Source organism: Penicillium verrucosum (assembly GCF_028828655.1).
Source record: "Penicillium verrucosum strain IBT 35672 chromosome Unknown utg000001l_segment0_segment0, whole genome shotgun sequence".
Classification (NCBI taxonomy): domain Eukaryota; kingdom Fungi; phylum Ascomycota; class Eurotiomycetes; order Eurotiales; family Aspergillaceae; genus Penicillium; species Penicillium verrucosum.
In genome coordinates, this window is record NW_026643210.1 from 3,602,630 (window position 1) to 3,628,397 (window position 25,768).

General features: G+C 45.5%; 8 protein-coding genes across 8 annotated transcripts; 4 read left to right on the forward strand and 4 right to left on the reverse strand.

Annotated features, from left to right (window-relative positions):
- Positions 1-308: 308 nt before the first annotated feature.
- On the forward strand, positions 309-1,142 carry N7516_001352 (alpha/beta fold hydrolase; the record flags this gene model as incomplete). The annotated part of the gene is made up of 1 exon (XM_057214074.1): positions 309-1,142. One exon carries the CDS (start codon positions 309-311, stop codon positions 1,140-1,142), a length of 834 nt encoding a protein of 277 aa, XP_057075957.1.
- Positions 1,143-2,708: 1,566 nt separating this feature from the next.
- Positions 2,709-5,160, reverse strand: N7516_001353 (grainyhead-like protein; the record flags this gene model as incomplete). The annotated part of the gene is made up of 6 exons (XM_057214075.1): positions 2,709-3,013; positions 3,069-4,258; positions 4,327-4,648; positions 4,669-4,862; positions 4,931-5,074; positions 5,147-5,160. 6 exons carry the CDS (start codon positions 5,158-5,160, stop codon positions 2,709-2,711), a joined length of 2,169 nt encoding a protein of 722 aa, XP_057075958.1.
- A 4,296-nt stretch (positions 5,161-9,456) lies between these two features.
- On the reverse strand, positions 9,457-11,999 carry N7516_001354 (zinc metalloproteinase family protein; the record flags this gene model as incomplete). The annotated part of the gene is made up of 4 exons (XM_057214076.1): positions 9,457-9,553; positions 9,614-11,481; positions 11,566-11,661; positions 11,727-11,999. 4 exons carry the CDS (start codon positions 11,997-11,999, stop codon positions 9,457-9,459), a joined length of 2,334 nt encoding a protein of 777 aa, XP_057075959.1.
- Positions 12,000-13,574: 1,575 nt separating this feature from the next.
- On the forward strand, positions 13,575-14,783 carry N7516_001355 (uncharacterized protein; the record flags this gene model as incomplete). The annotated part of the gene is made up of 2 exons (XM_057214077.1): positions 13,575-13,634; positions 13,782-14,783. The coding sequence occupies 2 exons, from the start codon at positions 13,575-13,577 to the stop codon at positions 14,781-14,783; spliced, it is 1,062 nt and encodes a 353-aa protein (XP_057075960.1).
- A 1,250-nt stretch (positions 14,784-16,033) lies between these two features.
- On the reverse strand, positions 16,034-18,077 carry N7516_001356 (flavin-containing monooxygenase; the record flags this gene model as incomplete). Its single annotated transcript, XM_057214078.1, has 9 exons — positions 16,034-16,171; positions 16,239-16,386; positions 16,461-16,663; positions 16,731-16,868; positions 16,928-16,974; positions 17,045-17,261; positions 17,312-17,376; positions 17,440-17,847; positions 17,915-18,077. 9 exons carry the CDS (start codon positions 18,075-18,077, stop codon positions 16,034-16,036), a joined length of 1,527 nt encoding a protein of 508 aa, XP_057075961.1.
- A 705-nt stretch (positions 18,078-18,782) lies between these two features.
- On the forward strand, positions 18,783-20,803 carry N7516_001357 (uncharacterized protein; the record flags this gene model as incomplete). The annotated part of the gene is made up of 3 exons (XM_057214079.1): positions 18,783-19,277; positions 19,330-20,015; positions 20,071-20,803. The coding sequence occupies 3 exons, from the start codon at positions 18,783-18,785 to the stop codon at positions 20,801-20,803; spliced, it is 1,914 nt and encodes a 637-aa protein (XP_057075962.1).
- Positions 20,804-22,249: 1,446 nt separating this feature from the next.
- N7516_001358 (Ty1/Copia family ribonuclease HI) lies at positions 22,250-22,918 on the reverse strand (the record flags this gene model as incomplete). Its single annotated transcript, XM_057214080.1, has 1 exon — positions 22,250-22,918. One exon carries the CDS (start codon positions 22,916-22,918, stop codon positions 22,250-22,252), a length of 669 nt encoding a protein of 222 aa, XP_057075963.1.
- A 1,472-nt stretch (positions 22,919-24,390) lies between these two features.
- N7516_001359 (SDR family oxidoreductase) lies at positions 24,391-25,724 on the forward strand (the record flags this gene model as incomplete). The annotated part of the gene is made up of 4 exons (XM_057214081.1): positions 24,391-24,509; positions 24,587-24,869; positions 24,924-25,107; positions 25,165-25,724. The coding sequence occupies 4 exons, from the start codon at positions 24,391-24,393 to the stop codon at positions 25,722-25,724; spliced, it is 1,146 nt and encodes a 381-aa protein (XP_057075964.1).
- Positions 25,725-25,768: the final 44 nt, after the last annotated feature.

The following is a 25,768-nucleotide window of genomic DNA, read 5'->3' on the forward strand; positions in this document are numbered from 1 at the left end:
GTATACAACATATATCTGATTGAGGATACTAACCACCGAGTTTCACATTGTACAATACATACAACGAATAGGCATATAACTACATACCTCTCTACTCGGTCTCTCTTTTTCTCTACTAGTTCCCAAGTCGATCCTTGCCTCGCTTATATTATCCACTCCAGGCTCATTATGGCTTAGTTACATTACGATAAGAGCAACACTTTGTCAGCACTAGAAGATGGCGTGCTAAGGAACAATTTGTACCCTTCCAGGAAATCAACTACTCTAGTTCCTACTCATATATCCACAAAATCACTCCTAGTAACAAAATGACACCTATTCTATCTGCACATGAAATCGGCGAAGGCCTTCCCGTTTTGATCATCCATGGATGGCAGATGGAAGGAAAAGGCGAGGAGGTGGACTTTGAGCCGATCTTCAAGAAAACACCTGGACTTCACCGGATTTACGTGGACCTTCCAGGCATGGGCACAACACCTGCGAACAACATCAAGAATCTGGATGAGATCTACCATCGTCTTGTGCAATTCATTGATTCTCGACTTGGGAACTCAAGATTCTTACTCGTCGGCTCATCATGTGGCGGCTACCTTGCCCGTGCGATAGCTCAAAAATATATTGATCAAGTCGATGGTTTACTATTACGGGTACCACTCATTGAGCCAAAGGACAGCATGCGCGATCTCGACGCTTTCAGACCTTTGGTTGCAAACGAGCAACTCATGTCGAACCTACCAGTCGAAGACAGGAAACTGCTTGGAAACGTTCTCGTTCAAACGCCTGCTTATGTTAAGACTTTAAAGGCAAAATACGAGGAGGTTTACATTCCAGCGGAAAAAGCAGCAGATAATGAGGTGTTGGATCCGATCCGGGCAGATCCAGATCGTTATCAGTTATCTTTTTCGTTGGACGATCAAAGTGCTAAGTTCTTTGCACCCACACTTGTTGTATGTGGTCGACAAGACGACAATGTGGGCTATCGAGACAGCCTCCGATTGCTGGAGCTCTATCCACGATCAACCTATGCTGTTCTAGATCGTGGTACGCATGGACTTCCTATCGATGAGAGTGGGCTTTTTGAAGCTCTTGTTCGTGATTGGATAATCCGGGTTGAGGAGTGGCAGGGCCGCACGGACAGCTAAAACTGAAAGGGAGGGACAAAATAATTGTTAGACATTATCCTGTATATATATGTACGATATTGTTTAACATCCAGTGTTCGGCAATCTCGTTGTAAACTCGGGATTCAGAAGGCCTATTAGTGATCTCATTAGGGTGAAGGGGCCTGGGCCTACACGCAGGGTTTAAACACGTATAGCACTTGGATGTTGCCCGAGGAAAAGGAAAGAAGCTCAAATACGGAAATTAAAAAAAGAATATTATTTTCCTCGATCTATCTGACATTCCAGGCCTAGGGTATCCATAGATACGATCTCACTCCATACCTCTCGCTCTTTCTGGAGGAAGATCATGACGAAATCGAGTGACACATCTGCAGTGCAACCGATCTCAAGCGTCGCAAGCGAATATTACAAAAAAAAGTAAGAAAAAGAGGGGTGAAAAAAAAGCCAAAGAACGTATGTGACACACGATCTAGAATTGAATGCTCGATCTAGAAGCTCGATCTGGATGCTCGATCTGGACGCTCGTCTCGATCTGGAATACGGCCGAAATTGAGACCCAAGGGAATGACTCCCGAACCCAAAAGCCAATTGGACATTGGCCTTGAGGGCTTGAAGGCGGCTCCAGAGCCGTCCAATAAGGAATCTCACATGTTCCCGAAGCAGCGGTTGGTTCATTGTTTTCTTTTTTTCCCCCTGCTTGTTGGGCACGATAAACCCGATTTGGGAGGTTGCGAGTGTCAATTATGGCGTTTCAATGCCAAGACTTAGTGACCAAACGCATGATTATTCCAAGGTTCTTCCAAGGTGCTAAGGGTTGGATGGCTGTTGGTGGCTTTATTGGTGTGGTTGATGAGATTTAACATCCGAGTATTAGAGATACCTTGTGCTCAAAGATAAAATACGGCTTCTACATGTAAGATCATAATGGAGGTAGCAAAGTCATCGTATTCTGCACTTGCATCAAGGTAGCCGACTTGTAGTCTCGTCCTCAGACAACTATCTATATCAAATGATCCAAGTCCCGTAGATAATGCACAGGCATAGAGCATAGAGATCGTAGAAAAGTCGAAGGCTCAGCGGGTAAGAACCAGCAACCAAAAAAAAAAAAAAAAAAAAAAAAAAAAGAGAGAGAGAGAAAGGGTCAATGTCGGATGAAAAGAGATGGAAAATAAAAAATGGCACAAGGTATCAACCTCGTATGTAGATCCAAATAATAACAAACAGACAAATATATCAATAGTTCCATAGCCCATCGACTCATATACCGTCGTGGATAAGCAACGCTAAATCTGAACGAAAGAGGTGTCAAAAAATCAAGAAACATATTGTGACAGGGTATCGTTGCTCGGAGACTCGTTTATCATCCCCATGTTCAACGCCCTGTAAAAAAGAAAAAGTGAACGCCAGCCCATAGAGAAAGGAGATATAAAACATAAGAGGAGGAGTAAAGATGGCAAGTCCGTGTACTGCACACCAGAGTGGTAGCGATGTGAGATGAGGCGAGTCGAAGAGAAAAGTTACTTTTGTGATAGGTTCGAATTTCAGAGGCGGAGGGCATGGCCTTGGGATGCATGCGATGTAGCTTTAATATGTTAATTTGATCTCCATGGGAGATCCGGAAGCACTGCCATTGGGACCTGGTGTTTCGGAGATGTCGATGATCATGTCTTGGCCTTCTGGAAGCTGGCGGACCACATCGTCATCCACTATGACTCGCATGCCTTTGTCATGGATATGCATGATATTTGAGATTCGCATCGGATCGATGTGATATTTCTCGGCAATTCTCCTCACAAAGTCTCGAGCGGTGCGTTCCGTCAAATAGATTGCACGATAGTAGTCATCTGCGTGCTTCGCATTCCCAGTAAATCGAACATAGAAGCATGCAACTGTGGAGAAAATTAGCAAACATCTTAACGATTGGGTTGCGCTTGCAGAACTTACTCGGCTTAGGAGGGCATTCGGCCGGCGGTCGGTAGGTCAAGTCTACACCCACGGCCTCTATGAAACCCCTTGAGACTTGATCGCCAGAAGGAATTCTCTGGATTGTGGTTGGACATTTTCCTAATCTGAGTGTTTGTGTAGGCGGCGAATTCGAAGAAGAGGTATTGGTGTTGGGCGGCGAAGGTATCATTGACTCCAATTCACGTGTGCTTGAACGGCTCGTATTTCCATAATGAGGGGAGTCGCCGTTGCCTGATAGCTGAATGGGATATAGGTCGGGATCATCGAATGTTTCCCCGCGTAAGCCGAAGATGCTCATTGAGCGAGTAGATGAGAACATCTCTTGCATTGTAGCCAACTTGGCTTGAAGATCATCCTCCAAGGAGACTTTCTCTGGAGGAATATCGTCCGAGTCTATCGACCAAGTTCGCTTGTGGGTCGAAGGCTTCATAAAATTATCGGGTCCCTTTGCAGTAGCAGAAGTGTTGTTTCCCCGCTTGCGCTTCGCAAATCCACCACCCATTTCTGCTTGGGAGACTTGCTGCTTAAGTTTATCAATGGTCTTCTTGACATGGGCAACGTCATTGGACAGTTTCCGCTCAGCACCATGATCCCGGAAAAGCTTTACTTTGCAGTAAGACAGCTCCGTATCCCGTGATACACCTGCCTCCTCACCGGGGGACAAAAGCTCGGTTTTAGCGCATAGTCTGACAGGGATTCCCTTCACGCCTTTCGAGTGGCTAAAATCCGTGGAAAGGAAATTAAACCGCACGGGGATGTTGCAATCCGATGCGCCGCTCGCTGGATTGGCAGTCCAAGTGACGCAGAAACCGTCGACCGACATACTCTCGACTTGCACCTGTCGGTTCCTGTGTGCATCACTGGCACCTTGTAACGGATCCACATATTCAACAGCTAATAATTTTCCGCCCCGTTGATGGGCTTCTGTGGTACCACGGCCTTCCTTCCACAGTTGCCAACATGTTGCCGGTTTCGCTCGCTGTTCTCGCTCTTCGAAGGAAACGCGGACAAATGTTCTATATCGAAGCAGTTCGTGGCTAATCATTGGTGGGCTCGTGTCGATAACTGAGAGATTGTATGCTTGGCCCTTATTGAGATACGTCACGGGGATTTCACTCGAATTCTTCACCATGGCGGTCGGTGCTCGGAGGGAAACATTGAAGCGGAATCTAGAGTGTGATAAAATGCGGTTAGCATTGAACATAAATTTACCTTTGATCAAATCATTTTGACTCACTTTTCCTTGGCATAGGAAATGTCACCAGCCAGTTGAGCCGAAAAGTCCGTAGAGGCCGTCATGCTAGATGCTGTTTCGGCTTGTACACTATTTAGAGAAGAACCATCGAAAGTATCATCCATGACGTCATATGCGGTGTCGCGGTGCATAAATGCGCTTGGTGCATACGATGGCTGCTCTGTGTACTGGTTCATGTCATGTGCCGGATTCATGAACTGCGGGTGGAAGGGCTCGAAACCATTGCTGTGGTGATTGTGCATAGCTGGCACGCCCCCAGCGGGGTCATCAGGTGCATCCCGGTTGGAGTATGTAAATCGCCAGCCTGATTATGGAACACCGCACCCATTCCAGAAGAAGTTGGAGCATAGAAGCCTGCATGTTGGTTGGCAAGAGGCATCATGGAAAACGAAGCTGATTCCATCCATGAGGGCGTCAACCCCAGTTCGTGCATATTTCGAGGAGTGTGGTCGTTGTTGGTGATGGGGAACTTGATATCATGACTCTCCTCCATTTTCACATCGTTGTTCTCGGTCATTCTAGCAGGAATTGCTTTGTTAGTTTCAATTGAATGCATTTCACCTAGTGGAATACATGATATACATACCTCGAGGCCATCAAAGGTTCACCTGCCCTCACGTTGTGCGAGTCTTCAGTTGGCCCACCCTTGCTGTCTCGCCGAGGGACAATGTCTGAGAATGCTTGCTGGAAGCGAGTGATGAACTCGCCATCTGGCTTCCGAGCGCTTTTGCTGTGCGGAAGGTATATAACGTTAGAAATGAAACTATTATGCTATCCACAATTAAAGCGTTCAAAAACTCACCGGCTGTTAAACATTATTTATATTATCAATGCTTCGCTTGGCTCGGAATAGTAAAGGAAAGAAACAAAAGGTGGCCACCGGTAAATTAGTGGCCCGCTGCCAGTCGAGTCGGGTGTGCTCTGTCTGGTCTTCGATTTGAGGTGGATTTATCGAGATTGGGGACGTTCGGATGTCGTACGTAGAGTTCGATAGTCTTGTGAAGTTGTACGAAGCCTTGCGTCGAGTCAAAGGATCTATGAGGAATTTCGTAGGAATGCGCAAATGACTAGATCGATGTGCAAAGTGAAGTATGCCACGGAAGCTCGCGGGGCTATCAAAAAGGTGAAGGTAAATAAAGTATTAAGGTCGATCCAAAAACAAAGATTAAAATAGTAATGGAGTAATTTTCCTTCTTATAGGAGATTGGAGGAGATGATGTATAATTGGAGAGACGAGGGGGGGAGATGACGATGCTTTAAAGGGAGAAGGGGGGGTGGAAAGGAATAGCAAGGATGGTACGGTTAATGAAGCCCTCCAATGAACGATGTATAAAGAGATCCCACAAAACTGTCATTGAGCCACAAGTGGACTTTTTAACAAAAAGGGGGGAGAGGTCCATTGGATGTAATCGGAAGATTTTAAGAGGAGTAAATGATCTCTCGGGAGGAGGAAAGCTGTCGCCACCTACCGATAAGAACAGACCACTTTTGGTTAAGAGGCGTTTACTTTTTTATTTTTTATTTTTTATTTTTTTTGAAAAAAAAAAAAAAGAAAAAGAAAAAGAAAAAGACATCTCCAAATGGTCGAACTAGTAAATAAATTGTAGAATATATTTTACTATGAATAAAGTGATTGGTGAAAATGGAAATGAATTATGGAGTAAGGGGAAAAGTGCAGTTACCGAGAGCGAGCTACGGAAAGCCGTGTACAATATAGGTATAAATTTACCGTATTATATTCAATGTTTCCTGATACGTTTTAGAATATAATAATAGATAGTTATGTGTAGTAGACTCTACAATATATATATCGACCAGCTGGAAACATTTCATAGTTCGTTCGTACATATATATATGATCCATGGTTCCATTTTCCGACCATATTATTGCCAGATACCTCACTGGCGCCAACAGGTAACTAGTCTAGAACTTTCTCAATACGACTCATGTTCACGGGAACTTGGATCCATTTCCTGATTGGCTACTATAACTTTGTAGCAGTGGCTATGTCCAAGCGGAGTGTTTAGAGTACTTTGCACATACAACATAACTATACCGTTGTAGGCTTGACCCAATGCTATATAACCATCATTCATTGCTTGAGACTTCAAATGCATCAACACCACAATATATATCTAAAGTCTGACCTCATAACATGGCGTACGTTGTACAACACACAAAAGTACATCGGTTGCGAAAGGAAGGAGAACTTGTGTGGAACAGTGAATCTCTGGTAGTCAAGCATGATAGGTGGCCGGCCCGACCGGATCTGCAAAACTGATATTGGTCCGTTGTTTGGTTTGATCATACGTTTTTCCATTGGAATCCATTGGAATCCATTGGCTGGGTCTGGGGATCTCTCAATTGAATTAATTGAATCAATTGAATCAGTTGCATCAGTTGCATCAGTTGCATCAGGATCAGTTCCGTGCTGCCTACCAAACATTCAAATCTATATTGACGATCTCATCTTCGGTCCCGGCCCAAGGAGACCCTAGTGGTTGGGTCAATTACTATTGTATAAAGCATAATTAGTTAACTATAAGTTGATTTATAGTAATGGCCATAGCTTGTCGGTATGGAATGTATGTTGTAAGGCCATAGAATAAAATACAGCCACATACCATTTCAAAACAGTGGTCAAACACAGCTTATTGCTGGAAGGTCCACCCACCAGTAATATTGGTAAATTCATCCTTGAATGATCGGCGGAGCATGTACTCGGTATATTTGAATACACGTACATTTGAATATACGTACATTTGAATATACGTACATTTGTTACAGGGTAAGTACGTTACTCGAGCTTCTACATTTGAAAGTTATCCAAAAATTGGTATGAAGCTAACACTCCAAGCTCCAACGGGCTCACTTTGAACATCCAAAGGTCACGAATGTTATAACCGAACGCCTTCTCCACTCGTATTACCTCATCATTGATACCCTCCCCACTTTTCTTTTCTTTTCTTTTCTTTTTCAATCGATCAACGGTCCACCTTTCTGGAAGCCACGCTGTCATAAGAAACGTTTTCGGTGATATAGAATGGGGAGAATGGGCTAGATGCCAGCTGCCAGCGGCTGCGTTGGAAAGGCTATATCCACAGTTGAGGGGAAAAGACCCCCCAAAATTTTTGAATTTATGTTATTATCATTCTATTGGAATCAATCGGAAACAGTAAGTGTATAGAATATACAATCGATTATTAGCTACTCTACGCCACTGTACAAAGTACGAACAAAGTATGTTGTATGTTGTACAACTTAATAACTAACTAATTATGTAAAGTTGGTCGATCGGTTACATCATCTGTACAGGGATATAAATGATCGAGCTTCACTAAAAGGGAGTACAATGTACACAAAGTACGAGTATGAACAGTGCGAACAGTTGGCCGAGCGCTTAGTAGTGTGTAAGCGGCTGAATTCCCCACCGTAGAATCCACAACGCCAAGGGAAAAGGAAAAGTAAGTCAAATGTGGTATGGAGTATCCGTTAGATCGGCAATGGAAGAGGGGCCGATCTACCCTGGCTTACAGTGGTGGGTGCTGGCATAGCCAGTAAGACCACCAAACGGTCTTGCCACTTTGATATCAGACATACAGAGAGCTCTTTGGTAAATAGAATGCCCCGGTATAGCTTACGCAGCTTGTATCAGCCACAAACATTTCTCAATTTTGTTCCCACTTATATTCGGCTTAAGCGCGAGTGAGATAGTTATTCATAAGTACTATGTACGAATAAGAATAGTCGGCCGCATAAGCGACCTTATATATACACATACACTCTATATTCACTCTGTGACGAGCTCTATCCACATCATTGGTCATGTCTATATTTTCCCCCAGCTCGTACCTATGGAAAATATCAAAAGTTCCCCGGGTCCCTGGGCCGACTCATAAGGTTCAGATATGATGTGACTGTCCCGAGAGGTTGGTGATGGACATTGTGTTTCACTCCACAATAACGGCACAGGCGCTTAGATTGGCCGGTTAATGCTCCCATTTACAACATAGAGTATATCAATATGTACCCCGAACGACATCATAATAATCATAGTATGTTGATCGTACCTATGATTGCCCTGGACTAGGTTATTGGTTATGGGCCATGGAGTATTTTGTCATCAAAGATCAACCTGGGCGTCTCTATTGTACAAGGTACATTGGACAATAAACAATCAATTAATTATGCAACTTTCTCCACAAGGGCATTCGCATGTTGTCAGCCTGCGCATGCACCATGTATTTTGACGTCTCTGCTACCGAGTACTCCCCTGACCCACATCTTCGCTATTAATCGTAGAGGTTGTTAGCGTGTGTGGTCATCTTTGTTTGATGAGACTGGGATTATTACGTGGTTTCGATGTTCCTGCTCAGCTGGTGCTTCCCCTTGATCGAAATTCCTGAACGCGCCTTGGTATTCCTTGTTTTTGACAGTCAACCGGTCAGGACAGTAACCCCCGACCTATCAGTATCCAGCAGCTACTCTATTACAACATCGTAAGATTCTGCTTCCATGCCTTGAACACATTTACTCTGGATCACACAATTCTTGAACATTGACGGTGGTTTCATGACATTACCCTATATGAACTAATCCAACCAATATGAATGATGTGCCCTTTACAAAGTGATCCGGTAATGCTGTGTGGCCATCCGTGTGCATAATGATTACCAGTTAAGTGTAGTTCCACTTGGAACCTTATCGACCGCCTCTTAAGGTCGAAGAAAATATCACCATGCATACATGCAACGCCAACACGCCCAGGGACGCCGATGTGTGACAGAAGATAAAACAGAAGAAAACATATAGACACAGACAAAATCCGACAGAACTTCGTGTATGTAGTGACCAATGGCCGGTCCTTGATCGCGGAATTGCCTGTTCCCAAATTAGGGATGAAAAGAGGGTAAAAGATGCAAGAAAATGCAGGGCTCGGTACTGCCAAGCCGCTCAAAGGAGATGAATGAGGAGGATGCCTGCAGTCATTCGCAGTCCACCATGCTGTACGATGGTTGACCGGGTTTGTGGCTTGTCCTCGAGGGAGGGAAATGAGGACAAGGAGCTCCAAGAGCTGGAGGAGAAGGAAGGTGGTAGACAGCGAAATTGCTATCAGTGTTGGATGATCAATGAGAATCCGTCAACCCATGATGCGCAGGAGCCGGCGATTCCAGCAATCTTGTAGCCTAAAGGAGGTATTAAAGTATGGCTGTTTGAAGTTGGTCAGTATGGTTCAAATATTGCGAGAGGATAAAACAGTGTCACATACCCTGAGCCACCGGTAGCATTTCCATATATGCCAGATTTCCTCCCCAGGCTCGTGAGAATTTCGATCCCATCAATCCAGAGACCAGCCCGGACATAGAACCCAAGTAGGATTTCACCGCGTCGAGTATCAAGGACAAACTCGTCACCACCAGGCTTGCCTCCTCGCTTGCCGAATAGCTGACTGGTCGCATCCTCGTAGAAGAACTCCATACCATCCACTGCATAGCCATGATAGACCTTGATCGATGTCAAGAGCTTTGTTTTGATGAAGGCACATTCCAGTAACACCTGCTCGGGTTCACTGCCTTCCATCGCCGACTGGCCTAATCTGCCGCTTTTGAAACCAGACTGGTTTTTGGGCAATTTGACGAGAGAATTTTTCGATTTCAGATCGCCGATGTTCTCAACAGTGTAGCTGCCCAGTGCACCAGAGCAGACAATCAGACGAATGTTCTTCTTCTTTTCCTTTTCGGTACCATACACACGCTGGCGAAGCTCGATCTCGGTCACCGCAACTTGTCGTGGCAGTCCGTTGGGGCTCGACTCGCCGTTTAAATACTCAATGAAGTTGTGACAGAAGGTGTCACCCTCGGCATATAGTTCCATGAACGCAATCCCCGACGGAGCAGTGAACAATATCTTGCCGCTCTCGACTGGCCACACCTGGACGCTGTCATCCGATGTGGGAGAAGGGTCACTTGGGAGTCGGAAGTTTGGGTGGAATCGGAAGCGTAGGGCATCGAGGCGGTGCCAGCTACACTCGTCGTTGGGTAAACACACTTTCAACCCTTGAGTCTTGGTGCGCGTTGAGAAAGGTTCTCGGGTCAGGAATGTTCTGTTCAAACGCACATAATCGCGAAGCATGACTCCCGACTCCTGGTGAGGACATCCGAAGAGATGGCCCACCTCATGCAGGTGAGCACCGATGCCCAGGTTTGCTGATTCCCAATTAGAGCCCGCCTCGCCACAGTCATTGGCGACGTGATTCGTATCCGTGCGGGTGCAGTCTGTGAACGCGTCGACGACTTCTTCCAGACATGATGGATAGCTTTGGAGACAATGAGACCCAAAGATGGCCATTTTGATATCGTCGTCGGCCGAACCCAAAGCCGCATGGCCGGTGATCATCTGGGATTGGGTATCCCAATGAGAATCGAGAAGGAGAACGGAGACGTATTGCTTCTGGCCGGGCTGAGGCTGGAAATGACTTCGCACCGCTTCTTTAGCAATGGTGAACAGCTCGTCTTTCTTATCCGCTTTCTCGTTCTGCTGGGCGATATTAAGATCTCGGAGTTCGGCCACCGTTTTCTCGGTGCGGACTACGTGAACCTTGGCTTCATTCCGCATCTGGCCTTGTGCAAAGTCACGACGGCTCAAGCTACCAGACTGCCACTCTTCCTCAAATCGGAAACAACGCCGCCCGAAATTATTACGGAACATCTGTTCACCGGTGAAGGCCTGCCAGAGATAGGCTGCCATGCGGTACTTTCGAATCGCCGTTTCCAACCCGTTTCCTTCGCGCGCGATTCTTTCCGGTACTGCGTCGTAGGTACCGTCTGAATCTTTCCCTAGGAGGATGACCAGTTGCAGTGGCGGGTTATTGACCAGAGGAAGGTAGTTGATGCAAATCCAGGAGGAGTGGATGGCGGGGTGGGTGCTGCCCGTGGACAACTTTGGGGAGACAAAGTCAAAGCGAAGGCGATTAGGACCGGGGACTAGATGAACGAGGACTTTAAAATGCGATGCCGTGACTGGCCAGCAGGTCGACGGGAAATTATCTTGGTGGTGGTAGACAGTGACATTTCCGTCCAGCGGATGTTGCCTTGGGTCGCCGATTTGACCATACACGAGCAGCACTTTCTGGTTGACCTGCACGACAGTCAGACACTCGATTCCATTCCACCAGAGAAAACCATGCGCCTCCAAAATTCCTATGCAGGCAAACAAACATACCCATGAATTATCAGCCACAGACACGAGTCTTGGCGCGTAAGGTGAGACGGGAGCTTGTGATCGGTACACGCCATTGACCGAGGACGAGCTGCTACCCTATATCCCAAAGCGATCACAAGTCAGTATTATCAGTTGTGGCGGGAATAAGTACCGGTACATACAATAACACTGTTTCTCTGAGAACCGGCCACCATAGGCCCTGATCGCTGTGTAGGCGGGGTTACACTAACTGAGCTGGTGGTTTCGGATTCATTGAGAGCAGGAAGACTGGGGGTTGAATGGGTTGGTTTAATCGATGACGGTGGAGTGATTGAGTTGTGGGAGGAAGTGTCGATTATGGATGATGATTTCCCAGAGACCTCCTCCACACTATGCGATGGAGTCTTATGAAAAGTAGCCTTTGATCGACGCCGTAGGTCTTTGAAAAACGGCATGGCGAAGTTGAGAGAGAAAAGACGAAGCTTCCCTGTTGTTTTTTTTTTTTTTTTTACGGCGGGTAAATTGTCAGGAACAGAGAGGGTAACCGTTTGCGGTTGACGACAAGTCGCCCCGCAAAGTCACCAAATAGGGGGGGAGAAAGAGGCAGAGAGGAAATGGGAGATGAATGGTTAATCTTGGGTTATAGAAGTGCACATGTGGTTTTTTTTTTGGGAAGAAGAAAGAAAGAAAAAAAAGATCAAAGATCAGAGAACATTTTGAATCTCCTTAGCTTCCAAAAATTACAGGGGCCGGTTATACTTAGTACTCTTCGACCAACTATTTTTAAAGAAAAAAGCTATAAAAGGACATTACGTACCCTCAATCTTCGCCTAACCTTCGTTATATTATTTATATTATTTATACTATTTATATTATTCTGTTATCAGTTCAGCTTAAACTCTTTTAAGTCGCAATGTTTCAGTGTGGATTGGATCACACTAATATCCTTAGCTTAGATCTTGTTTGAGAGCTCACATACCTGGTTATGACACCAGGACACACACCGGTATGCCTTATTATTTACTGTTTCAGGCTAAATTTCCTGTTATGCTACAACATACATATTTAGGAAATAAGTGGAGTTACGTAGGTCACCTAGGGGGGCCAAGATGATAATCTTGAAACGGGGGTCTCTATCAGGACCGCATACATGGCTAGATACAGCCTCACGGCCCAAATAAGAATTGATGGATCTATTATTTGTTTCTATCTCACTATGTGGAAACCTAGAATGCTTATTTTCCCCCATTTCTCCTAATCGTCCTATTTCTTCCATGATTTGATAACTTCATACACCCAAAGTACATATGTACATAAAATGCTTTCGGCGATCTATGTTTGTAGAGCATACCTCAGAGGAGAGACAACCTCATTCTTCGGTCCAAGTGGATCGGAATCTGTAGCTGCATACCTGGTTTCTATGGGGATTTCAGAATAGAAAAGGAAAACATCTTTCTTTTTTGAGAATCAAGACTAGACTGTACAGAGTAAAGTAAGTAGGTGATGGGAATTCAAGAGGTACATGCATGTGGATCGATCGACTTTGAGGGAAAACAATTGTCTTATAAAATAATGAAATAAAATAATAAAACAATAAAATAATTAAATAGGTAGGGATTACTGAGTTGAACTATGTAATAGTTGTTGAGTCTACTATAACTATAACTATACTAGTTATAGTACTCGTGCAGAATAGTTCTGATAGAATGGTTACATAGTACATTTATATTGTAGAAGAAAGTTGACAGATACAAGACAAAAAAGAATTAAAAAAATATTCAAGACATATATGCTATCCCCAGTATCTTCTGTTTGACAGTTTCCACAAGAAGTTTTCTTTCAATCCCAATCTGTTCAAGTGCTTCTCCAGAATCGATCGCCGAGTTCCCGCATTTCGCCAATCTCTCTTCCCTTTCGCCCTTGCTCCCCCTCAAAACCTCAACCTCGACTCTACATTCGAAAACGTCTTTTATAATTTTTTATTTCTTTGCATAGGGGTGTTTTGTTTGTTTCATTGGGTTCTTGATATAATGCCTCCATCACAGCCGGCCTCGGCAGAAAAAACGATCCGCAAAATCGATATCGCCCAGGTAAGAGATGGAAAAAAAAAAAGAAGAGGCTGCGGATCCCTTGAGATGCAGCCTTGGCTACTGATTCAAATACTTGCCACTGCACCCGAATGCTTCCAGATGATATTGTTCTTGATGTGGGACTGACCCTGGATTCTCTTTGCACAGGTTTCTCTCAGTCTGCAGGATCGATTGGGCCTTGCCAAACTCAAGTACCAACATGGTCGACTGCACGGTCTAAAACCGAACCAGCAAGATGGCAGACCTGCTCTTGAGAGTGACAAGCCTTCCGACTCTTCGTCCGAGTTTTCACGCAGTCGTTGCGAGACTCCCTTCACCTCCCCTCCCCTCCAAGCCTCCACCTACTCCAAGGAGCTCCCTCGATCCGCCCGCAATAAACATGCCGCCACCTTCAACTCTCGAGTCATGCAGCCCATGCTGTCTGCCAGTCGAAAACGCCTACGGTCTGACTCCGGTTCTGAACGTCCTGCCAAGGCACCCCGGGTGTCGTGGAAGAGTTCTTACCGGCTGCCGGAATCCTCCCCTGGCATGAACCGACACCGTCCGAGCCGACGCACACAAGCCCCCTTCATGTCGGAGGCTACAATCCCGGAGATGTCATCGCCTGTATATCCTGGACCGTCAGAAGAGATCGATCCCGATCTGCCGTTGCACAGTTTCCAGAACATGAGCTCAATCGTAGGCTCTTCCCCTCCACGAACCCCTCCCCCGAAACATATGCGATTGCCCCGAAACAATCAACCTCAGAATCATGAGGATGGTGCGGATTTGCTCTTGTACCTTGCCAACTCTCCGACCCCGGCTCGGGTTGCAAGGGGCAACGGAAATCAGGCCTTCCCGCCTTCCACTCCTCCCAGTCAGCACGCAGTACTGCCCGGCATGACACCCACCATGGGCGGCGGCGTGTTCGCCAACATGAGCACACCCAATCAGCAATTCAACTTCGCTGATTTCGTGAATGTGACCCCTAGTCCGGCGCAACCAACTTGGGGTGGCCGCACCCCGGGCAATCCTGCTCGCACCCCGCTTACTAGCAACAGAAAGCGATTGAACTTCGATGCCCTGGTTCCTCCAAGCAACACCAGCCCTCGACTTCATGGCAAGGAAACAGGGCTGGCGTTACAACTCGGCGGGGAACTGCATCTATGAAACCCAGTGTTTCTCTCTCCATTTTCTCTTCTCTGTTCATTTTTTGCCTTAAATCCCTCTTAAACCCCCATTGACGACTTTCTTATGATCATATTATGTACACATTGTGTTCATCCCCGATGTAATTTGCCCTCTCCGATGTGGAGGCTTGCCCTTTCGACCTGAGCCTCGATTGGGAGGGCCTCTACCCGGACTTGCATCCACAGGCGTTTTTTTATTGTTTATCTTTTAAATGCTTTACTATCATGTCTTGCATTACCTCTCATTCATCAAGACCATATGTCTTGCATTTTCTATGTAATTGTTTGCCCTTGGCAATTTCACTCTTCAGTCCTGCTTCTTTCCTTTTTTTTTTTTTTTTTCCTTGCCAGCTTGCCTTTGATGAGTCTGTTCAAATATTTTTGCATTGCCCCTGTCTTGATATATGGAGATGGAAGTTGAAATGAAATACGTTCATTGAGAACATACGTGTCTCTCATCACAGCCTAAAAAACCACCTATTTCACCTAGCCAGCTTATTTTTATTATGCTTATTGGCCGAGAACACCCCGGGGAGCCAGCCCACTACACACATCTTACTGTGGAAGCGGCATATAGGGCGTCTTAGCCCGGCATGAACTTCCCTCTGGTTAGAACTTGGCTTATTGAAAATAAGTTGTTTCCCTTGGACACGTAGTCAACCCCTCATTTTCACGTCCAATCCGGGTCGCGTTTCTTTCGCGTCTTTTCGCGTTACTTTCGCGTTGCAGTTTAAGAGGCTTTTCGGTAGCCAATCAGAGGTGACGAGATTGAAAGTCAAATGTGATGTCATATACGGCCTATATTCTACCACTGACATATAAATAATACAGAAAGGATATTAGAGCGAACAGAAATCACAGAGCGCCAGATATCCAATTGAAAGACGTTCCGAAGTGAAAACACATTCAGAATAGTTCACACCCATAAACTAGGGAGGAGTCCAACATCCGAGTTTGTACCTCGACAAAAGTCATTTGAATTCATACTAAACACGTAGTATATCTTGTATCCTGTAACCTCTAACCTCTATCTTGTACCCTTTGCTGTCCTTTCTCTCTATCTGGTCGTATAGTGTAGTTTCTCACTTACTGTCATGCTTACCTTGAAACTAATAGGAATAATGCTGAGCGCAAGTAAGAGTAACAAATGACCGAAGGAGAACAACCGGTAGTTCTTGTGAGGTCGGTCCTGTAATATTCACAAGTCAACCTTCTGGCCGCCAAATCAAATCAATCAATGGCTTCGTTAACCAAACTCACATCATATGTCCAGTCATCCGATCGACCCCAATGGGTGGAGTACCACATGACAAATGAGTTCCATGGGTAGATGAACCAATTCTTCTGAGACTTGTAGTCGATGAAATACTGCCAGCAACTGGATATCAGATATATGTAACCTTGGCACAAGAAGATAGGATATTAATTTCCTTACACTGCCACATGAGCTATTGAAGATCGTCGTGGCGATTTTCTCATGCAAGTTCTCGTTGTACTCTTTCTCACTGTCGGACTTGACCTCGACAAATGAAGCGCGGTCTCGAAGAACCGGTGCAATCACCTTCATAACAAGGTTGACGTAGCTGGCATCACTGTTAGCGGGTATTCTATGAAAAAGAAAAAAAAAAAAAAAAGATATCAGAACATCTTGACATACTTCTCAATGCAGTAAATCGCAGATGTGTGGCCTTTACCGGAGTTGGGACCCAGGACATAGAAGAAATTAGGAAATCCGGACATCGCGGTGGATTTGTATGCTTCCTTGTAGCCGAAGTTACCCCAGTGCTCGTCACGGGTCCGGCCATTTCGCCCTACCAGCTCTACCTCGTATTGCGTCAGGGCGAATCCGGTGGCAAGCAGCTGTATTGGGGAGAATAAGGATTAGCTGGGATAACAAGCAAAGGGGTTTGGGGTTACTTTGACTTACAATTGCATCTGCACGATATTCCTGGCCAGACTTGGTGAAAATCGAATGAGAGGAAACTTTGACAATGGGATCATCTGTAAGATGAATATTGCTTTGTTGAAGGCAGCTGGTATACCTGCTGTTGTCGAAGATCCGGCGCTACATTAGAAGAAGAGTCAGTATGTATCCCGAAATCGAATTCAGTTCTGGGATCTTACCTTGCATCCGACCTCATATTTTGGTGACAAAAGGGGCCAATATTGCTCTGTAATCCCACAATAGTAAGCAAATGGTTGCCAAAAGGTATTCATCCATCTTTAGCGAATTGAGCTCACCGGGTGCAGTGCTTTGAATGTAAGCTCTGCTTCCCTCTGCTGATATATTTCTGGCTTTGTTTCCCTTGTAAGTAATATTGAATCTGACGGCAGTGCTCTCCAAAACCAGAAACACAATCAGTCTCAATAAACGTAGAACACCAGGCACATAGCGAAAAATGAATTTCCACTTGTCGTGGATTTGCATATTTTCATTTTCCAAATAGAATTGGGGTGTCTGGTATTAATGAGAAATAATATCTTCCACATGTGAAAAGCGTGTCTTACCCGAATAAATTGGGTGATGCTTCCAACTTCTTTAGCAATAGCGGGAATAAGCTGAGCAGCCGAACCTGATCAATTGTTGGTGGAATGACCTTTAGGAGAGAGAGAGAGAGAGAGAAAGTGTAACTCACATCCATTGCCAACCACAATCACATCTTTCTGATGAAGAGACAAGTCCGCTTTCCAAGCAGCAGTATGAACAATATCCCCTTCAAAGGTTTCGACACCCGGTATACCAAATTGATTTGGATTTACCAAGGCTCCAACAGCAGAGATCAAGATTTTACACTCGTGATAGAATGTTTGACCTGTGGATAAGTCCTTCAACTTGACCAACCAGCTGTTTGTCGAGTCTTGCCAATAGGCCCCTTCCCATTCTGTGTTTCGAACAATGTGTCGAGAGACGTCAAACTTATCCGCAACCTTGTTGAAGTATTCCAAGATCTCCGCTTGTGGAGGGTAAATTTTTGAGAAATCAGGATTTGGGGCAAATGATAGACTGTAGAAGACCGCTGGGATATCCACAGCACATCCTGGATCTACAATGACATGTTAGACACTGAAATATTAGAAGAAAAAGAGAAAAGAGATCAACCAAGAACTAACATTTATTTGCCCACCAAGTCCCTCCTGGGGCAGGTGAACGGTCATAGATGACATAGTCGTCACAATTGTGCTCTCTTCGAAGTTGACAGGCTGTAGCCAGACCAGAAAAGCCAGCTCCAACGATGAGTACCTTGGAGAAAGGCTTGTTCTCAGAGAGCACCATATTGAAAATTCAAGGTAGATTATTCTTCAAGATGATTGAGAAGCGGAGCGTGTTTGGTGTTTCGCAGATGTTCCTCCCGATTTCCCAAGGCTGAACTTATAGCTGCCCGAAGATAGCATTATTCGTACGAATGTCGTCTTGTATGTTCGGGGTTTGATCTTAAAAGGCTCATAGATGGTACGTACATAAGTTAGCATGGCGTACATGTCTGGAGTTACACCACCTGGTGGATCCACCAGTCACTAATCAATCCAGTACACCCTTCGGAATATCTAGAACGATAAGTGTAGATATATCGGAGATGAAGAAGCTGTCACTGTTGATCTTCTCGTGTTTGATCGCAGTCAATTCAAACCCACTTTATATACTAACGCAGACAACCATATCTGGTATTGCAATAGCACCCATTTAGTCTATACGCATGTTCTTACTACACACCGTCCTCTAGTTTAATGCAACTCATATATGGGAAAAGGATACGGTGAGTGGTTGTGCCAATAGGGAGATATATTGAGTTGTGATAACTTCTCGTATAGTTCGACATCGATTGTCTTATTTGCTTGCATCAAATTCCACTCTATTCCGCAATTCCGGTCGCCCGATATACTGTCTTGTATTTCTTTTCAAGTTTCGTGCAGCGGAAACTATCAGCTTCTTTGTTTTTTTCATTTTTTTTCAACTTCCATCCAGTCGGCCAGAACCAAAATGTTTATCGCCTTTTTCCCTATCTTGGTGGATATCATCGGCCATATTGGCTGGATCAAGTCCATAAAGTTCTCTATGCCTTTCTTCCTGTTAGCTGTTGGCAGTACACTACTTGCCTGGGTGTCAATGGTAGCATTTATCCGGCGCAAGTTGGTCTTGTGGTCCGATGGAGATCCCAAAGATGAGAAAACGTTACTGGGTAGACCTCAACTCTATCCAGCACGTCTAACACATGCTCGCTTCTTCCCGGAGAAGTACCATTACTGGATCAATTACTTCCTCGTTGGGGTTCCCGTTGGACTTCGTGGTCGTGTTGGGAGTGTGGTTTCCATCGAAAGTGATCAGCATATCCCAGTCACAAATCCCGTCTGCACTTTTGTGAAAAGAATCTTTCGGATTCCACTTTGGTTTAGAATTGATACTAGTTGGTATCTTCATCGTGGAGATGGGCATCTGACCTTGGCCGCAAAACTAGTGCACTTTTTGAAAGAACGGGTATGTTAGTTCTACCTGGAAAAATAACTGTGCTTGATGTTAAAACTTCCAGGGCGAGGATCCAAACCAATATCCTTATGCATATCTCATCAGCATCCCCCAGTTTCTCTGGTGGACCAAAAGCCCGATCTCGTATTGGTATCTCTACTCGCCTCTCAAAGAGCTTAGTGGAATCATCATGGAAATCAACAACTCATACGGCGAAAAGAAGAACGCGTTCTGCCGATTAACCAAGGAAGACTCTTCCTCTTATGAGAAAGCCGTACCCTGCGAGGTTTTCAGCACGGCTTTAGGAAAGGGACCTCATGGCGATCAACTCATTCGATTCACATCATCGGCTCCTACTGCCAAATACTACAAAGGCACCTGGGAGAAAGACATATTTGCGTCGCCTTTCGAGAAAGTTGAAGGCGAATTTGCCCATCGATTCATGGACCCGTTGCATCCAGCACCTGAAAAAGGTGGCCCACTGCACTCTAACATGACTCTTATTAGCATCGACGGCAAGCCCAAGATTTCCAGCCGTCTTTTTTCTGTTGCTCCACCAATTGACCCTCTTTCGGCATCATCCCGGGAGCTGATGAGCTTCCTTCTCAGTTGGTCATTTGTTGTGCCAGTATCGATTGGTCGGATTGTGGTCGAGGCACTTCGTATTCGATTCAGAGGTAACCTGCCTTATTTGAACAAACCGGACGTGAAGAAGGGAAACATCCCTCGTAATGCCTCAGAAACAGAGAGGTATTCTCAACAATTTCCCTCTCTTTTGTTTAAACTTTTCTAATTGTCCTCACAGAGATTTGGAACCTTTCTTTCGGCTGTACCTCTCTCACCTTGTTGAGACATGCCGTTTCCCTTTGGAGGTGATTTATACACCGGCCAAATCACTACATCTCCACCCCATGTCAATGCATTCCCAAGTGAAAACTTACACTTCTGCACCTCCCCCCACCCTCCAAATACAGCCTCTCACGCCTCAGTTCTATACGAATATTCTGAAATACCCGGATGCCACAACTGGGGTTTTCTCCGAAATGGAGCACATACCCCAAGCCTGTGATCCGGAGTCCCAGCGCCTATGGGCATCAGATCCAGCGATGTTGCAGAGATTGATTGAATCGAAAATAGACCCGCCCAATGCCAAGGTAGTCCAAAACCCCTCGGCTTCAGTCCCCGCTGAGCTTCCGGTCTATCCCGCAAGCAATCCACTACGGCAAACGAAGTCGGAGATGAGGACGTTTATGGATGCTTTTACAGATTCCAACTGCCCCCAAGGCATGCGCAGGAGATATCGGGTCGCACGGACCTATTGCTACCTGACAGAGAAGTTTGCGTGGGGGTCTTACAAATTGGCTGCTGTTTACGAGTTTCTGCTGCGCACGGTAGTCTTGGAGCTATATTGGACGGGTCTGTGGTGGATGTTGTGCGACCTTCCAGTAGCACGGTACGAGAACGCTTTAATAGTGTCAGGAGTATATTTTGTGGGGGTTCGAGTATGGACGGCCCTGAGTGGTTATTTCTATAGTTAGATAAGCGGGGGCTAGTTGGGCTCGTTGGGGGTGCTGTTCGTGTTTTTGGTTGGCTATGGTAACCCAGGAAGTATGTGAGATCTTCGTCCTAGTTCGAATTTGGCATCTTTTGCATCGTTAAGAACCTGCATAGAAATGTGTTTAACTGCTTTTAGTTGGAACGATCTGGTTATCCCGTACGTGTTTGGTGGCTTAACTGTCGGCCTATGAACCCCTTCCACTTTGGAATTCTATATTATTGTATGCAGCTTATGGTCTAATTTGGAGATGATTCAATTACCTATTACCAATTGATTTAAATAGCACTGGGGATATGATCGCCAGATCATTAATTCCGAGGATCAACCGCTCAAGCCGCCTAATCTTACCTTCACCGATATTAATTCGTAGCTTCTACCCTCGAAAGATGTAATCTGTTCCGTAAATAGGTGGTTAAGCCTATCCTCTTATCCTACATTGTAGTCTTTAGTTAATTATATAGTTCTGTAGGGTTATTCTATGAACGTGGATAGAAATTGATACAAAGGTGAATGTGTACGGTAGGTAGCTTTATTTGGACATTAACCAAGGATCAATTTGAAATTCGGACCTTGCTGGATTGCCTAGCGTACATCATACATGCAGGATATTTGTGATCATCCACGAACTAGCAGGAAAATCAATATCAGGCACTTACACGGCGAGGGACATGTTGGGCCGCATACCATGTGATAGGTAGGTTTTTCTTGCCCTTCTCTTCGACTCTCTTTCCCAAGACCTTTTTTGTTGGATATAGGCATATATAACTCTTAAAGCCTCGATAAATATTCTGTATTGGAGAAGCTAGAAAATAGAAATAGAGCAGAAGTATATAGACGGTAGATTCAACCTTGAGCCTCGCGTGGTTTCCTCTTCCGCTCATTCTCGACAACATGCTCTCTTCATTCAACATCGTTCGTCTTTCGCGTTATTGAAACATTTTGCATTTTGTAAAAAAACGACAGGAAACTCTTTCTTAAGCTTCGCCAACCTCGCTGGCGCCGTCGGCTGGGACCCAACCTCCTCCCAATTCCACTTGCGCTTCAGCTTTTTCTTAACAGAGAACTCTGGGCGCTCTCCAAAACAATCGCCACCCTTCTCCTTTTCACGGCAATTGATATGATTCTGTTGGACAGACTACAGATGGTAGAGTCTGGGAAGTAGAGAGGGAGAGAGTTGATTGCTATGGAGAGAGAGAAACTCCTAGATAACTACTGGCGAGGGCTGATACCTGAGGCACCAATGTGGGGCCTAAGGCCACCACAACACCACCCCAGGCATAAGCTCGAAACCCCCAAATTAAGCGAACATCAACCTCCATAATTCTGAATTTGCATAGTAATTATGCATGTTTTCCTGACGATTCAGACACATTGTTCTGAACGTCTTTTGCTTTTTTTTTTTTTTTTTTTTCATAGGAACTGAGGTTCAATTAGTTCCTTCTGCGATTGCTGACATCATCAGGTTCCGCATCTTTTCGAACAGCTCTTTTCCAAGTGGTTTAGTCAGTGCGTCAGCAACGTTGTCAGCACTAGGAATGACTTTGAATTTGACTATGCCTTGACGAACGGCATGTCTCACAAAGTGATATCTCGCGTCGATCCACTTTGTTCCTTTGGCGTAGTTGTCAGATGTCATGATCGTAAACGCATTGTCGCTATCGGTTAATAAGGTGATCGGCAAGCTTTGCGGCATATCGACTTGCTGAAGTATCTTCAGCAGCCACATTATCTCTCTCACAGCTGCATCAAAAGCTATGTATTTTGCCGACGTGCTACTTCTTGCCACTAGCTCTTCCTTACGAGAAGACCAGCTGACTGGACAACCGGCGTAAAACAGGACAAAAGCCTCAGTGCTTTTTCCATCTTCGCAATCATGAAAGGATGCGTCAACGTAGCCGATTAGTTGCTCCTCTGGCCGCTTGCCAAGAAGGATGCCAAGGCTCATCGTGCCTTTGACATACCGTAGCAATTGTTTCAACGCTTCGACGTCTTCAACTCTCGGTGCTGCTGCTCGACGTTGCAGCTTGTTCACTGCCAGTGCAATATCAGGACGTGATTTGTCAGCAAGCCAACCAACCTTGCCGATATCCTCCATAAATGCCTTTGTATCATCCCACGCATTCCTCCCAGTCTCAGAAACACCGTCTTCAAGCTACGTACCAGGCTCCGTGTCAGCAGTTTGAACCCCTCAGCCCACTCGATAACCGAGGAACCGATCTGCTGCTCATTTTCGAATTAGTTGAAGACAAAATGTCACTCGCCAGCACAGATAGCGAATACCCGAGATGTGAAGGCCAGGGCGAGGAGTGGCAGGAAAGTTTTGATGTATGCCACCGGCACATAACTCCCATTGGTTCATATTACTAGTAGTCACCTTACAAAAACTAATATTATAACTAGATGCTTAAAGATGTCTGAATACCTAGATTATAAGGTTAATTAAATTGATGCCTTCTAAAATGGGCATAGGGACTTTTAAAGTAAATTAAATCTGAGCTAAATCTGAATTGAATCTGAATTGAATCTGAATTGAATCTGAATTGAATCTGAATTGAATCTGAATTGAATCTGAATTGAATCTGAATGAATCTGAATTGAGTCTGAATTGAATTTGAAGAAGATTAGCAGATCTCTTGGCCGCTAGTTTAGGGGTGGGTGAATCTTTATAGGATAGACTGTTGTAGGTGCCGGTGGCATACTTAGTCGCCCCTAGACTACCCAGCGGTATACATCGCCGTTTACCAAACGGCGCCTAGTTATTCCATGCCGAGTTGGTTGACATAAGTCAGGCCAAAATAAGGCATTCGAGACATTAAATTCAGGCATTTGTTCGTCGTAGAATTATTTACAGTACATTGTATAGGGCGGTGTAAGCGGCGGTCAATAACCAGGCCAAAGATACCTAGGCATCAAGGCATGAACATATACCGGAAATAGCAGCTGGCAGACCTTATGTGAAGGATATGGTAACATTCCATTTGCCTTGTAATTTCGGGATTTCACTGCTATGAAATATCTAGCTCTCGTGTCCACAGGCTTACCTCTACTCCGTAACAAAAGTTCTCTTTTCAAAAGTCCAAGCAGAAGTGGGAATTGTGGCTCAAATCGCAAACTGGGTGCTACATAGGTAGAATGCCAAGGATGGAACTAGACAGCAATTAATCCGAAGATATGGGGGCATGGGGTAGCGGGTAGCCTAGTGGTACCCGGGCAGATCCGTGGACCTATCTGCATCAAGCCCACACCACGTCTACAGATGCAGGTGTGAAATTTCTGCTTGAAATTCTCCATCGGAACGCGCGTTACATATAATTCCCTTATTCCGAGATGTCTCACCATATCTGCCGCCCTGGAATTTCCCAATAAGGGAAAATGACCTTGATCGAGACCTTGACCATGATCCACTCGGGCCGGTCAGGGTGCGTCATAGTCGATTTTGATCGGGCGATTGTGCTGGACAGGAGATGGCAAGAGGACTGACTATAAGACAAGTCGCTTTTCAGCCTGAATTTCCTCTCCAGCATCGGTCCTCAGCATTAGCATCATCCAACGTCTTTCTTTGCCATCATGAGCCTCCTGCGCCCACTCAATTCGTCCAGCAGCGGTGTTGCTTTCGTTGCTGGTGCCAACGGAATCACTGGTCATGCTATTGTTGAATATCTTATTCGGCAGCCCGAAACTGAATGGTGAGAGACCCCGAATTCCTTGACAGGCGATCCCTCAGATGGCTTTGTGTTTCTCTAACTGGAATTTGAAAAAAAAGGTCAAAGATCATCATCACCTCACGTAGGCCACTCAAAGCTCGCTTCACCGACCCCAGGGTTGAGTTCATTGCCCTGGACTTCTTGAACTCTCCAGAGAGCATTGTGAAACAGATCAAAGAACTCTGTGCAGATGTCACGCATGCATTTTTCACGTCGTATATCCACGACAACGACTTCTCTAAACTCTATGAGAAGAACGGCCCCTTGTTCCGAAACTACTTGGAAGCCGTGGATCAAGCTTGTCCGAAATTGCAGCGTGTTGTTCTACAGACAGGTGGAAAGGTACGCTGTGGTTGCCCCAGGTTTCAAAGGTTGCAATTTTTGATTTTTACTTAGCATTACGGAATTCAATTCCGAGAGATGACATCCCCACTGGTGGAAGAGATGCCTAGATACGACGGACCTGAATCCATCTTCTACTATGAGCAGGAGGATGACATGTTTGCTATCCAAAAGCGTCGCCAAACCTGGAGCTACAACATCATTCGTCCCATGGGGATTATCGGATATGCCTCTCAATGTAGGACACCCCAAATGTTTTCGTTACTACGTGGCTGATGCAATGAATTATTAATAGACATTGGAATCAACGAGGCTCTGCCTATTGCTCAGTACTTCCTCATTTGCCGTGAGCTCGGCGTGCCTCCCAAATGGCCAGGAACCTTGAGCACCTACCTTCGGGTCGAGAGCCAGTCTTACGCCCCTGGTATTGCCAACTTGACCGTGTGGGCTGCTACCCAGGACCGCTGCAAAGATGAGGCATTCAATCACTTCAATGGCGATGTGATTGTCTGGAAGTTCCTTTGGCACCTTCTGGCTGACTACTTCAACGCCCCGCTAGGCTCGAGTGAGCCCACGGAAACTACTGAGCCCATGGACATGCTTGAGTGGGCCAAGGACAAGCGTCCTGTTTGGGAGAGTATTGTTGCTAAGAATGGCGGTGACCCCGACGCTTTCCAACTAGACTCATTCGCCCTGATGAACTGGTACATCACACCTAGCGAGATGAAGACGCCGTTCATTAGCACTTTGCGCAAGGCGAGAAGTTTCGGCTGGACACATCACGATGACACTTACGAGTCATGGCTGAAGACCTTCAAGTCCTACCAGAATGCTGGTGTCTTGCCTGCTCCCTAGACTGGGAGTGGTATGCTCGATAGCTCTTGGTATAGCCTGAAGAG